Source organism: Siphateles boraxobius, unplaced genomic scaffold (assembly GCF_051911475.1).
Source record: "Siphateles boraxobius isolate OS27281-9 unplaced genomic scaffold, OSU_SipBor_1 105, whole genome shotgun sequence".
Classification (NCBI taxonomy): domain Eukaryota; kingdom Metazoa; phylum Chordata; class Actinopteri; order Cypriniformes; family Leuciscidae; genus Siphateles; species Siphateles boraxobius.
Window position 1 is genome coordinate 701,747 of NW_027508706.1, and position 15,978 is coordinate 717,724.

The 15,978-nt window shown below is 38.0% G+C and overlaps 1 protein-coding gene across 4 annotated transcripts in view; it reads left to right on the plus strand.

The window, feature by feature from the left end:
- The first annotated feature begins 1,740 nt into the window (after positions 1 to 1,740).
- Positions 1,741 to 15,978, plus strand: part of fam184ab (family with sequence similarity 184 member Ab) — a 158,768-nt gene continuing 144,530 nt past the window's right edge. For 2 of the 4 annotated variants that reach the window (XM_077247089.1, XM_077247091.1), the window contains exon 1: positions 1,741 to 2,378. In XM_077247089.1, the coding sequence (XP_077103204.1) occupies positions 2,199 to 2,378 (180 nt within the window). In that variant the 5' untranslated portion in view covers positions 1,741 to 2,198. The remainder of the gene's footprint in view (positions 2,379 to 15,978) is intronic. The other 2 variants (XM_077247088.1, XM_077247090.1) reach the window with 1 other exon arrangement.

Consider the following 15,978-nt stretch of genomic DNA (forward strand, 5'->3'; position numbering starts at 1 on the left):
TGGTATTATGTGTGCCGAAATGCAGCTCTCTCCATGGTCTGTGCCATGCAAGGCTATTTGGAGAATAACAATAGCAGTCCATTTATCACTTGTCTTTTGTGACAGTACCTGCTCTCCCAGGTGGTTCATTCATTGGACCATATTTTTCAGCCATCTCAACCATAACCAGAGGAGAAAGTGGCAGAGAATGATAAAATAGATTGTGAGGCCTTTATATTTCTACATAGTTCCTCTACATGTGCAATATCAGTTGTACAGCACATGGACTGTCTTAAAATGGCACTCATGCCACTGTTTGCATGTTCAAAAAATGCTTACAATATTTGTTTTTGTGTACTGCAAAATATCCTTATAGAAAATCAAGTTATTAGCCACTGCTTCAGCATATGATACGCATCAGCATACGTGCAGATACACAGTTCTACTAAAGGCCCACATGTATTTTAAATTTCAAAGCGTAATCATTGGCTCATGAATTTCAGATGCCTAAAGGATGCATGCAGACATTTTTAATATCCAGCACAGTATATTAAGAGAGATTTTTAATAGGTGTAGGCCACATTGGATTGTAAAGGAATGCATGAGCAGATTTTCACATTATCGGGGGTTCTCAGAAACGTAAGTCGTCATAGTTGGGTAAACTAAACTTTTATAGCGGTGAACGGGAGACGACAACGGATATAATTTTGTGTATTTCCATTTGCACTATTAGCAAAAGAAAAATCCATGATAGAGTTTTCATGACTTTACAAAGAAAGGGAAAAATATATTATGTCAAATTTGCCCTCGGCCGTTGTATTAGAAACCTCCTCGGTGCAACTTTAATTTTTATTTATTTTTTGTCATTTACTCAGATTGATAAACAGAAAAAAGAAAATAATGCATTTTGGCTGTTGTTCAGCTGAAGTCAGTTCAGTGTTGATTCAGATCCGTGGTAAATATCATCAATTATTAAATTAGTTAATTTCAGAAAACAGTAATGTCATCATCCAGCTCAGTCAGATCAATAATATTGTTGAATATTAAGTGTCCCCAAGTAAGCAAGCCAGAGCCCAAACTCAGAATAGAGAAAAAAACCTTGGGAGTAACCAAGCTTTTTTCTTCTTCTTTTTTTACTATAATATTACGCAATATATAGCATTATAAATGTGCATTAAATTTTTTAATATATATAGGCCTATATATTGTTGATGTTGTCGCATGGTTATTTTTCATAATTTCTTGTTTGCATAATTGTTTTACTGTTTAAATGTTGCTGAAAAGCATACAGTTTGATATGCAATTGGGGCATGTTGTCACAAAAGCTAGACGTGTGTCAGAAAAGTACTTAAAAATAAACCTTTTGAACTATTAACTGGATTTTAAACGTGACAACTAGCCCGTGTTAAATAGCAAAAAAAAAAAAAAAAAAGTTTTAATAAAGGTTCTTGAAAGATGTTTAAACGTAGCCCCCTATTTATAATTTCATAATTTTTAATTGAGCCTCAGTAAACCAAGAGTTTACATGTGCCTAAAGTAAATCTATTTTCAAACACGATCTGAAACAAAAGTAGAATAATAGAAAAATAGCCTAATGTTTTATTTTTAGCTCCAGTCCACCTACCCGGACGTTTTCAAAATCACTTTTTTCCCATTCATTTGCATGTGTGCATTACATCACATCTAAAAGTGAAAAGAGCAGAGTGGAGGAGAGACAGGAGGCGGAGATCAAAGAGAACCGTGACCAACGGAACTGACGTCACTGGCATAATGTAAACTGTTGAGATGATCCATGGTAACAGACTCAGTGCAGCAACCGCTCGCACAGACACACGCACAGAAACCGACAGAAATGCCTCGGACCCGGATCGCACCGGCTCTTACATCCGACAGACGAGCGGCGTTTGGACTCGTTTCAGACGCGCCGTCGGCCTTTTAAACGCGACGCACCTGCCAGGAATCCAAAACATTTAACGTTAATGTATTCCTCCTATACATCTACTGTCAATTCACAAGAAGCAAGGAAACCAACGAAATGTGTGTTTACACTCTCTCATAGGAGACTACAAAAGGAGCAGATGATTTTAATCCGTATGAAATAATGACTCTTGTGGATTAACGTGTTCACTGTCACTCTGTCGGGATCGAAGGATCATCTGCCTTTACCATTTGCCATTACAGTCTTTATATTATAGCCATAGTAATATAATATCGTGAAGATGGCGACTGGAGCGGGCTGGCAGCATTACTACAACCCCGCTGGCAGCGCTTCGACGGGGAAATATAACAGCACCTCCGCTTCAACATCCACCAGCACGTCCTTCCCGTCCGGTCTAACCCTCGAATACACGCAGGACCTCCACCTGAAGATGAGCAAGAAGATCGCACAGCTGACCAAGGTAATTCTGTGCGCGTTTTTGCGATGCGTAATGCCATGTGTGTTGCTGGCCGGTTGAGCGGTGCGCATTGGAAATGCCCGAGACCCAAATGACACCAGGCTGGCCTTCAGTCCGAATGAACCAGAATGCGTAAATAGGGCAAACATGACCAATATTTTATTAATGAAACATTTCATTTCTTCATGATATTCCATGTATTTTTCAAAACTGTAGAATGGGAGTCTCACCAAAATCATCATATTTTTAAGTTATAGTTTTTAAAGGTTCAGAAAAAACTATATAAAAACTATTTTGTCGATAAATAAAAATAAAGTTAAATATCAATAATCATATTATTACAAAAGATTACTTAAAAATGGTGTTTGTGACTGTCAAATTAATACTATTAGTGTTTTTGTTTGTTTGTTTTTTTCCTTAATGGTTTAGAAGAAAAGAAAAGATTCAAACACTCGATATATAGGTCTCTTTAATATGTAAAGTACAGCACCAGTCAAAAGTTTGGACAGATTTCTGACCATTTCTCATCATCCAAAAAAAAAAACCTTTTTTAAGCCTTATGCTTAAATGCTTTTTTAAAAATTAGTTTTAAAGACAAATATGTATTGTAGCGTGTAGAAAAAGCATCCAAGTGTGCAGCATTCCTGAGATTAGAAAAGAGAAACATGTCCCATAGTTTGCAGAGTGACTTAAAAGAATATTTTGATTTGTTAATTATTTTTATTTTTTTGTTAATTCCCATTTTATAGGTTGACTTTTTGGAATGGGATTGAAAGTATTAATAATACTAATATTAATAATGAATGTGTGGGTGTGTCCAAATTTCCAGCTGGTTTTGGTCTCATTCCCTCAAAAGAAAGCAGAGCAAAATCTGCCTAAAAGCTGTCTTGTGAGAGATGTGCGGGTCCTGTCTGTAAGGATCATATCTATTATCTGTAAAGCCTGCTAGGCATATTTGTATTTCTGACATAAGAATACATTAGTTATAGCTGAATATTATTTTTAACTGTATATGTACATGATTGAAATATCGTATGCATATACATGCTTTTATTATTTAATTAAGCTGAATCCTGTACAGCTCATTTTGACCCCCTTTATGCATTTTTTGGGACATGCATTTTTGTGTTAAAGCTTGCTTGGATCTGATTTTTGTACGCTTAATGCCATCATAGCATAGCATGTAATTCAGTGCTTATATATTAACACTGATCATCCTCCATCCTCAGGTTGGTTGAAGTTGTAATATTGACTAAATTGAAGCATACTTAGCATATACTTTCTCTGCTGGTGTAGTGAGAATCTATATACAGAATATGATACAGTATTTTAATTTTTTTTTTTTTTTTTTTTTTTTGTAGGGTTGGTGGCAGATCATCCTGATACGTTCACTTACATTATATATGTGGTTTAATCTGTGAATGAATATTATCAACACCTGCTGTTTTGTATGATCCTCTTAGCCCTAACTGGGATATGATGGCATGTTTCCCAAGCCAGCTTCAGCTATTAATTTTCATGTATTAGAGTTCCAACAGTCAAGGACAACCTGAAAATATCAGATGGTTGAGTTTTGCAGCCCTGGAAAAGGTATTGCAATCATATAGTGAATATGCATTTTCTCTAAAATATCTCATCAGCAAGATATTGATGATGTGTGTTAAACTTGCTTGAGAGTTATATATGTTCAATTTGTGAGCCAGTTCTTTTTTTTTTATGAATTGGTAAAAGTGGTTTAAATATTGCTGTGATTCATTAGAAAATTTGTCTTTAATAGTTTCTGGATAATGACTAGATCTCTTAATGTCTGCTTTGAACAATAGCATTTTTGATAAATCAGATCAAATATCTTCACATACCCAAATGTCTCTATTCAGTGAAAAGTTCATGATTTTGAATCGTTGCTCTTTTGAGTTGGTTTCTTTGAAATGAATGGTCAAACATAATGATTCCTTAGTGAATCTGTGTTGAATTGTTTGTTAGTGTAATGACTGGTTCTTAGTAAGTGTTTGCTTGGAAGATTGAAGACTGAGAAATGTAATATCTTCATGTACCCAAAGCCTCTATTTTGTAAAAGGTTGGCAATTTTATTTTGTCTTGTAATATACTTGTAAAAAGCAAGATTCTGGCAGTCCTTGATCTCTGTGCTTGTTGTCTAACCATTTGTAAAGAAACTGGATCAGGAATACAAAGTGAGCAACGAAATGCACATTTTATTGAACCTGAGCCTTAACATTAATGTGTGCAACCATTCATATTCCATAATCCATTAAATGATTTAACCACAGCCTCCAGCAGATCTGTTGGTTTATGATTGCTGTTCTTGCGCATGCACAGTGAAGTTCATTCGTCCTTAGGGAGCTCGGCTGCGACTCATAAATGAGATTGCATTGCTTTGGCTGAGTATTGATGTACCTGTCAGACTATCATTAAACATAGACACCTGTGTCATTGCTTTTAAAGGATATCCGAAGCACGAGGAATTGATGTGTCATCAAAAAAGTGTACAATTTATGATATTTGCATCACATTAGCCTACTATTCTTTGTGCTTTGTACTGAAAATTTAGCACATTTAAATTTTGCAATTTAAATCAAACTGTATGGATAAAAAAAAAAGAAATGGTATAGGAAAAATATGTAGAATAAGGGCTAATTCTTTTGCGTTTTCTCACAAAATGTTTGCGTTCCCCCAAGAAACTTTGTGTTTGCCACTTTGCCCGCAAAATGTTTGTTTTTCCCCGAGAAACTTTGCCTTCGCTCGCAAAATGTTTTCGTTCTAGAGATGCACCGATTAATCGGCTGGTGACGGAATTGGCCGATTTTCACGGCGACCAGCCGGTCAGTCTGACATAAATGCTGATTTCATGCCGATCAAATGCACTTGGGCGCCGCATGATTATCATTGTGCAACATCAGCATCACACGTGCACACCATGTAGGAAACCTTGTGAATTAAAGGCGTTTCACACTGCAGCGCATGTTTTTTTCGGCGTGCATGTTAATCAAAGAGTGCATTCACACCGGGAGGCGATATTTTTTTTCACAGGATGGTAGGGGAAGACTCATGAATATTCATTAGGGAACTCATGCCTGATTGGTCTGATGACCTACCCCCTAACCCCGCCCCTAAACCTACCCGTCAGTGGGGGTCTGATGACCTACCCCATAACCCCGCCCCTAAACCTACCAGTCACTGGGATTAAGACCAATCAGGGATGAGTTCCCTAATGAATATTCATGAGTCTTCCCATACCATCCTGTGAAAAAAAATATCGCCACCGGGAGCAGGAGCAGCGCGTGAGCAGCGATGAGTCAGTTTTTGCTCAATTAAAGTGAAAGCACAATTTTGATGGACAAAATAAATATGATTTCACGCAAAAAGTGCCCAAAATGCAGAGAATTTGCGTGTCTGATGTGTTTTAACAAGAACTGGAGTAGTCTATGTCAGAAAAGAAAATGAATTTTCTTTTTAAATGAAATTTTTTTTTTAGTTGGATATTGGATGTGAAAAGAAGGAAATGTTTCTTTCATAAAACTGCACTTTAGATGTATGTGAATTTCCCACACCAGGACAGGAGTAATGTATAGTTATATTTTATAGTGATTACTGTTCAAAAAATGTTCTATGCAAAATGTAAAATGTTCTACTAAAGAAAAGATAGAAAATAAATAGTTGTGTGTTCTGTAAAGTGGTTAGAAAAAATGAAATCGGAATCGGCTAAAATCAAACTCAATGAGAAATCGGAATCGGCCTAGAAAATTGTAATCGGTGCATCTCTATTTCGTTCCACCAAGAAACTCTGCCTTCGATCGCAAAATGTTCACGTTTCCCCGAGAAACATTGCATGTGCTCGCAAAATGTTTGCTTTCGCCCTTATTGAAATAAAAATATGTTTTTAAGTGTACTATTCCTTTACTGTTTGGTACAAAACTTTGCATAGTTTTCACTGGATATATAAACCTTTTTGCATATTGTGTGATTTTGGCATAACAGCAAATGTCTTGCTGAAGTTGTATGCAGTTGGTTTGAGCAGAGCTGTAATGAGATCCCAAGATCCTGACTGCACAGTGTTTTAAGAGAAACTTTTTCATTTATATGTGTTGAATTTTTTTGTTGCCTTTCACAGTTGAATGCATTGTTAGTGTATTAGTACTGTGTCAGTCCCTTCCTCGTGTAGTGCTGATGTTGAACATTTCAATCAATCAATTGGATACCGGTCCGGCCTCTATTGCGTCTGTCTCTCCTCTTGTGGTTTAACTTGGCATCCACATCTCCCAGTCTCCAGATGGGCCCATGTCTGTGTCTCACAGCCTCTGATGGGTATCAATAAACTCCAGAAGCTTCACATTGCAATTTAATTACCTCACGCAGGTCATTTGTGCAAAAACATTTGATGGTTCTCACAGAAATGCTTGTTCAGTAGCTGGCCTTCTGAGCTTTTTATATCTAATTATCATCTTTACTGAGCTGTTGAAGCAATCTGTCAGTCTTTACTGTCTTTCTTACTGTTTCTTACTTGAACTGTTGGTCTACACTTAGTTTAGGAGATTGTAAATTACCTGCTGGTCTTCTTTTTTTTTTTTACAAAGTTGGCATTTTTGTCCTACTTTAATAAGATTTGAATGGCCCATATACAGAATATACACTTGAGTGAATCTTCAAGATGTTTCATTATCCTAAAAATTGCATTTTGGTTATTATTTTGTACGGCCCTGAAGAAAAGCTTTTCCACAAGACGAAATTTTTATTTTGTATATTGTTTTTATAAATTATGCAAGGCGACAAAAGGAGTTTGCAAACGTGTTCACTCACATGTATGTATGTATGTATGTATGTATGTATGTATGTATGTATGTATGTATGTATGTATGTATGTATGTATGTATGTATGTATGTATGTATGTATGTATGTATGTATTGAGATTCACTGCGACCATCAAATGTGACTATTATAGTACTTGGAAGATATTTTCCTCAAACTACTGTTATAATTCCATAGCAACTACACAACTGTCAAACGAGTACCATTTTCTAATGAAACTAGCTGTGAAAATGTTGCCCTGAGTGAGGATTTTAAATCAAGCTATGCAAGCTTTTAGAGAATTTTCTGTATTATTACAGCATAATGCAGCCATTGAAATTCAATAAATCTAATAAGAAATACGTAAAACAGCTATTTGCCAGTTGAGACAAAAGTAGTACTCCTCTCCTCTGCGTATATATTGCGTCAAAACCATTACTGAGATGTATTCTTGTATGTTATGTAACATAATTACATTATATTCACTCTGAAGCTTATGCAAGATTGAAGGCCATACTGTAGTCTAGTACTGATTTGCCATAGGGGTGCATAAATACGTCATTCTCTTTTAATACACCGAGTGTTTCTGTTTTGGTTTCCTATAATGTTGCATTTCACCTTGTCTTGAGAGATACTCTTAAACCTCTTAAACTTTAGTTTCTTCAGTTGACAGCATTAGCATTTGATTGTTGAGGGTCATAGCGGCAAGTGCTTCCGTTCCATGTGGCCTGACATGTGAAGTCAGTCAAACCTCTGTGTTTGAATCCTGGCGTGAGAGGAGGATGTGTGTGTGTCATAATCCAGGGGTTAATATGATTCTAGCGCAGGCCGCCTGCCACACAGCAGATGTGGAAGCCCAGGGCACAGGGGCTTAGGTGCAATAGTGAATGTAAGGACTATAAAAATTTTACCTAAAGGGAACAGCTTGTTTTCTCTGATAACACAGAGAAATGGCATTACACACTTACAGTAACTTATAAAAGCACTAAGCAGCCGTGTTGCGAAATTGTAACTTAATTACTCTGTCACTCTGCATTTTTCCATTCCACTGCTCTACTTTTCCATTGTTTTTCAATGTAAACATGCTCTAGATGGACGTCTTTAACCATTGCGCTCGTGTTGTTTGGCATGACACAGCATTCTGAAAATGCGTTGCTCAAGTTAAAAATAGTTTAACAATAAAAAAAAAACTAGACTTTGCACTTTTTTTTCTTTCTACTGACCTGCTTCTTGTTTTTAACAGTAAAAACGTGTTCTATGTGAACCATAAAAGGGATAGTTCACCCAAAAATTAAAATACTGTCAGTAATTACTCTCCCTCATGTTGTTCCAACCCAGTAAGACCTTCGTTCATCTTCGTAACACGAATTAAGATATTTTTGATTAAATCTGAGAGCTGGATCACTCCTCCATAGGCTTTTAAGGGATTGAAACTTGTTCCCCGAAAAGTTATTAAAGACATCGTTAAAATAGTCCAAGTGACTACATTGGCTCAATCTTAAGTTTATCAAGCGACGAGAATACTTTTTGTGCGCAAAAAAACTAAAAAAATAACGACTTTATTTCAACTATTCATGTCCCTTCTCCTTCGGATAGTGTGATAGCGTAGTGCTACGTCACACGCAGGCTCACTATTGGCCGACGCTGGTCATGTGTGTGATGCGTGTGACGTACAACACAGAAGCGCTGCGCTGTTACACTAGTGAACTCACTCGACGCCCACAGAGAAGGAAATCAATAGTTGTTATATAATGTTGTTATTTTTGTTTGTTTTTGCGCACAAAAAGTATTCTCGTCGCTTGATAAACGTAAGATTGAGCCACTGTAGTCACTTGGACTATTTTAACGATATCTTTAATAACTTTTCGGGGAACAAGTGTCAATCCCGTAGAAGCCTATGGAGGAGTGATCCAGCTCTCAGATTTAATCAAAAATATCTTCATGAATATCTTCAATTCATGTTCTGAAGATGAACGAAGGTCTTACGGGGCTGAACAACATGAGGGAGAGTAAATACTGACATAATTTTCATTTTTGGGTGAACTATCCCTTTAATTATGTCACAATATGGTGGAAAATCAATACCGGAGACTTTTTGAATGTATATTTCATTAGTTAGTCAACATGAAGCATACATAAACATCCTGCAAAATTTAGACAAAAATGTATAATATCCACATCCAAATAAGTCTATGTGCTTTTTAAGCTTGATATATTGTATCTATTGTGTTTGAGGAAGGAATTTGTGCATGAAATGACCATTTAACACCAACTTGCTTATTCTGCCTAAAAAGATATACTCCGAATCCCATTTCCTGAAAGTTTAACCTTTGGATGTAGAATATCATTCTTCTAGTAGATTGTTATATCCAATTTGAGGAGGAAATGAAGTAAAAATTAGCCAACTTTAATTCAGCAAATGTTATTAACTTTCATTGCAGAAAACTTTTTTGGACTTCCACAATGTCTGGTTTTACCTCATCAAGATTTTCCCCACCTTATGGACAAAATTAATTGAAAACTGTCATCTTAATAAAAATGTGAATATGTCTTAATCAGATTGAGGGCTACTTGACAATTTTATCATATTCACAGGATGGGGTGCCTGTAATGTAATCTTTCTGTGTATGTCCATCCATCCATCCATCCATCCATCCATGAATCCATCCATCATCCATCCATCCATCATCCATCCGTGCATCCATCCATCCATCCATCCATCCATCCATCCATCCATCCATCCATCCATCCATCCATCCATGAATCCATCCATCATCCATCCATCCATCATCCATCCGTGCATCCATCCATCCATCCATCCATCCATCCATCCATCCATCCATCCATCCATCCATCCATCCATCCATGAATCCATCCATCATCCATCCATCCATCCATCCGTGCATCCATCCATCCATCCATCATCCATCCATCCATCCATCCATCCGTGCATCCATCCATCCATCCATCCATCCATCCATCCATCCATCCATCCATCCATCCATCCATCGGTTGTGCCATCAGAATAACTAGAGATGATTTGTGAGAATTAGACACTCAAATACATAGGTACAATTTGAAAATGTGTTTTTCTCACTTCTTTGATGAGAACTCAGACCCATCATGTGGTCACAGCGCAGGTCAGAACACACAGAACATCAAAGCCATGTTCACTCACGAATAATATAAATAATCAAAATATCCCATTAAATTTACAGTAAAAAAAAAACTGGCAACTGTGGTTGCCAGAATTCAACGTTAAAAAACAGTGACAATGTTTTCAGTTTTACAGAATGCCAGTTTAATTTACAACTTATAACCATATATTTAATTAAGTGATATAATGTTAATATACATACTTTACCAAAATCTGCCTTTTTACCTTAAAATGTACTGATAGATTCCACAGGCACAATAGAAAACCACACGATGAAAGCCAATGCATGCACATGCACACAGATACACCACTCACTTTTTATCAAAATAAGTAATCAGCACATTCATAATGTGACATTGTCCCACTTGTACAACATAAAAGAGGCATTAGTGTGGGCAACAAGATGATATCGAAAAAGTCTATATTTCCACCAGAGCAAAAGACTCTCTGGGTTTTATTTCTGTGCTGAAAAAGGTCTTGGGAATAAAGATGCTGTGTATGCATTATTGTAGCAGGTCAGTGCTGACAGGAGAGGAAGGCTATGTTCCCTAAAGCCCTGTGATGTTGGCGCCCTGCAGTCTTCTCTGCCCTGCCTCTGTCATCGCCCTCATTGGGATTAACAGTCACCCAAAACAGTCGAGGAGGGCGGAGAAAACTGGAGATAAAAGAATGTTTTCATCTTTTCACTCCTGGCAGCAATTTTGCTTCGAGTTCTTTATACCATGGAAATAAAGAATTTGCATGTTGTTGTGCCGAGTTTTGTTGAGAGTTCTTTGAGGGTTCTTTCACCTCGGTCAGACCACCGACTGATCGGCAATGCTCAGTGGACTGAAAACTTCATTGTTCATTCATCTGAGCTGTCTGGCTGATTTCCTCTCTTTTCATTTTACACATAGACTTCTTTTCCTCTGTGCTTATAGCAAGTGTTGGCAGTGGTAGAAATTTCCCAGTTATGGGATGTGAGGGACCCAATATGTCTTTTCCTTTCACATCAGAAGGTGCTAATAATTGTTGACTTCAGGACCTCACACTTTCAGATTATAAACCGCCTCTCATCTTTCTCTCTCTTGTGCTGTCTTTTTATCAATAGCCACATACACTACCGTTCGGGGATGCGTTTCCCGTACAACGACGTAACTCGCTGCTTCACTACCATAGTATGATGCATCGTTGAAGAAATGAACTATACTGTAGCTGGCCACTAGTGTTTCTCGAAACCTTACTGTTGCAATTTGTAGACAACCACGTTGGTTAATGATGTCATGCAAGTGGTGGAGTGATAACAACTTTTAATTAATCTGTTTGAGATCTAATTAATGCTAGATGTTTTGCTATAAATTACGGACATGGCATCTGAGGGCTATTTCTAATTTTTCTTAGTTATTTCTCTTTCTTTCCAGATTCAATCATAGGCTCGTTTTTACGCTCTAAAGCACGAATGCACATGCACTCTTCAAAAAAGGTGCTTTATATCTCTTGACAAACTAAAAGACGTAAAAACGGCTATGTATTGTACTGCGGAGGGCCGTCAGGGCCAGCAAGGCCTTCTCTGTTGGCCTAAACACTGTCAGAATCACTGACTTGCACTTTAATATATTTTTTTCCACGAATGAGTATTAAAGTATTCCCAATAGTCCATTTTCTTAATCTCACAGCTTTTCTCTTGGTTGCGCTGCTTCCAGTATTATATATTTATTTTACCGCTTTTATCCAATTATATTTCAGCCATAATGTGTTTCCAGGGTCAAATAAATCTGCCTTGAGGCCTTCAGAATCGACAGTGCTGTAGCTTAAAATGAATGGAAATGAAACAGTTGCTTTAACCAATCAGATAATCAGTCAGATTTAATCAGCCAATCAGATTTCGATTTGACAATAACAATACAATAATGTCGGCATTTTCGCGTGCTTTGATTGGGTGGTCAGAGCACGTACTATTACTGGTAGTCAGAGGCTTTCCCTCCTCGACCACCAGCAGATTCAATACTACCGGAAACAATCCCTTATTCAGCCTTATTAGGATGGATTTTGTGTAAAACATAATCAGTAGGTTTGGTGAGTATAATGCTTTATTTGCCCCCGTTTTTTTTTCCGTGTTGAATAGGATTTTTTTCTTAATTTCTCTTGTAAATTCATGATCTAATGTTTTTTTTAACAAACTATTGTAATGTCTAACAAGGGACTATTGTACCCCTTGAAGGACAAGACAAGGGAGGCTCCGTTTCTGAACTTATAATCGTAACGCGAGAACCACTGTAGCCTACACTAACGCACACACCGATCTCACTCGCTCGTTTCTCTCTACCGGCCTTTTCCCAACTCACCGCATTAACCCTATAACTGCCGGTGCAACATGAAAACAGCAATTTCACAACAATTACAGAGAGTGTGTGCGCTGCCACACTACTAAAAGTTATTAATACACTGAAGGCCTAGGTGTGAAATGCACGGTCCGCCACTGGTACTGTAGTATGCAAGAGTGCGATTAGTGTGTCCCAAACCAGCAGTTCAATGATTTAGTGCATAGTAGACCATTGCAAATTGGGATGCAGCCCACGGTTTCCTGCAGAGTTCATATCCTGAGCTCATTATTGAATGTAAGTTTCAGCCGTTTTGACCTAGGGCACATTTTTAAGTCTACCTCCGCAGTGCTACTGTAGAAGACACACAGTTGCACCCGTTCATGCATACTGTGGGTCAGCCGAGTGCAGGTTTGACCTAGACCTTGTCTCCCGTCACTTTCTCCCGTGGCCAGCTGAGAAAAGTTCATACCTGTGTTAACAGAAGCAAAGAATATTAGTAAACTCTGACTCTGGTCTATGTAGGTAAAGCTCTCCCACTCGCTATTATTTCATTTGGCCTCTGATATGACTTCTTCCCATTCTCTCGAATCAGCTTCCAGCAGGCAATCAACCTTCCAGTGCTATCGTGTTTCTGAATCGGCTAAGCCTTCAAGGTAAACGCGCAATCAGTGATAAGAAGCTCATTCAGCTTTCTCCAGTGAAGCCCCCTCACACATTTTTATCTGATAGGCTCTGATGAATTGAGGCTAGAATAAGAGCTATTTTTAGCCAGATGTCTAGCTGAAGTCTGGTAAATGGCATTGTGTTGTCATTTAGGGAATTGCAAAAATGTAAATATTCCAGATCTGCTACCTGTTAACGATTCTGTTTCCTAATGGTTCCCTTACTGATTAATAAAACCAAAATGTGCATAAAAAATGATCGATGTTATAATCGCAATAAGCCAAATCGTTTAAGCGAGATTTCATGTTAATTGTGATTAATCGTGCAGCCCTACTCCTGAGATACCTTCATAGATGTATCCTTCGTTGTCTTTGATATCCCACAATCCTGTGCATTTCATTCTGTGACTGTTAAAGGCCCACTGAATTGCCTTGAAATCCACAGCATTTAATGTGTTGACGTAATTTCCACTGAAACAGGAAGATAGGGTGGAACATATTGACCAGCTCCTCTCCTTTTTTAAAATAGCCAATATCGTTTAGTTTATATCACAGCTCAGCTAATCTCCTCCATATCGCTTTAAAATATAGCATTCTGTGCAGAATTCAAATGGGTCCATTACATTTTGTGGTATGCACCGACTCGCACACATGATCCGCTGTGCTATCGTGTCTCTGGACCGGAGCAGATGTGGGCGCTACAGCGGGTCATGTGACACTAATGTAAAACCAGATTTAATTAGCCCCAATTGAAAGCAATTGAAATCTGAATCGTTCCCTATCCCCTTTATGCGCACTATGCGCCATTAACCATGTAGGAAATAGTAATTGTGTGAACAAGTGAACAATTTCAGCCGCAGGTTCAGTGTCTATTTATAATGTAGGGGACGGGACGCTTTAGATTCTAGAGAGCATTTAATTGGACAGACAATCTGATGAGAAGCAGAAGTGCAGAGTGATGTCATCAAAATCATTGATCCATATTGGCGGAAGTGAGAGACTGTAAGTTTTGAATATCTTATTAATGCAAATTGTATTATTGTTTTGGAGCACACTATACAGCAGTAAGGCTAACAATAAAATATTCACACTAAAAGCCAAAAAAACTTTCAATTTTGATTTCATGGGGAAAGATGGTGTCTGAAAGTTGTGTTTGTTGGTCAGATTGTGTGTAAACGTATGTTTTTGACCAACATTTTCCACTTTTGATGTCATTTCTAGCAAGAAATTACTATTGTAGCTAGTTATTAAATATTTACTTAAAGCTCAAGTTATTTTGTTGTAGATCATTAAACTGTTATGCTGCCTCAGAAACTCTGTCCGAAATCAGTTTTGTGAGTCACAAAACGCTGCCTGCAAAGTCATTGCCTGATAGGACAAGCAACAAGTTGCCTAAGCTTTCGGAAACAGCCTATGTTGTCATGCGCCAGAACCATTAACTAATAGTAAATGGGTTCAGGTGTTTCTAAAAAAAAAAAAATAGAGCCGGTTCTGAATGAGAAGTTCTCCATTCCTTACCGAAGATGTTACTGATGTAAACCTTTCTCACTCCAGTTAGATGCATCTAATGTGTGTACTTGCCATTCGTGTGCACATCTCCAGTGCCTTGGAGTCCCTTAAAGACCTTACCTTGTCTGACTGACCTTCAGCTTGAACTTATTTTGTTTGCTAATGGTCCGAGCTGAAAAATGGTGAAAAACTCTTTAAGTATCCTGCTGGAGTTACATGAGATACGGTTAGGAATGCTAATGAGGTGATTAGCCCTGAATGTGTGATTGGAAGAGACGTCCAGCAGTTCCTCTCTATAGGACACTACATTAATTTGAGGAGACAATTTGATTAGTCTGCATACTTTTTTAGATTAAAAAAACACCTTTGTTGATTTAATCCCAAGCTAATCGCTTCAGTCTAATCATAAAACATTTGTATGCCGGGGAAATTTTGGCAAATAATGAACAAGGGCAATTTTCATGTTTTGGAACCTCAGTAAGTTACATCTATTGCTTATGAACATTCACATTTAGTTGATGTGATTTGACAAGCAGAAGTCCACGGCGTAATGGCCTGCCAAAGATATTGTCGTCCTTTCTGCAGGACTAAGTCCCTTTTTTATATAAATTGCATCTTATCAGTGGAGCGTTAAAGATTATTTCTGCTTTCCTCAGGTGTTTTGAGGCAGAGCGTAATGAGGCTGACCAGAGAGGAGCAGCAGGTGAAAGTTTCAGTGCTGTGTAGGCTCTGCTTAAATGAAGATCCATTGCTTCCACAAGTGAATATGAGGTTAAAGAAATGTGCCACTGTGGGCAATTCTCAGTGCCGCTGTGATCCGTCTCCACTCTCGTACGGGTGTGTCTGTGCGCATCCCTCAGGGTGTCGAGTCATGCTATTATCAACTCTTTATTTCTTTAATGAATTTTCACCTCTCTTCTCAGCATCCAGCTACCCACACAATAGAGGAGCATCACCCCGTGTCTGAGGTGCCCAGGTTTCCATTTGCAGGTGACACCCAATTCAGCTGTTGGCATATAGGTGTTTTTTCTGGGAAAGGTCTGCACAAGATTCTGTATCCACTGACATTGCAGTGGAAAGGAAGGTAATTTGTTTTTGTATCACCTGTGTGGAGGTGATTCTCTATTTGAGAAGAGATTCTGGAAGGGGTTGCACGGTTATCAGGGCT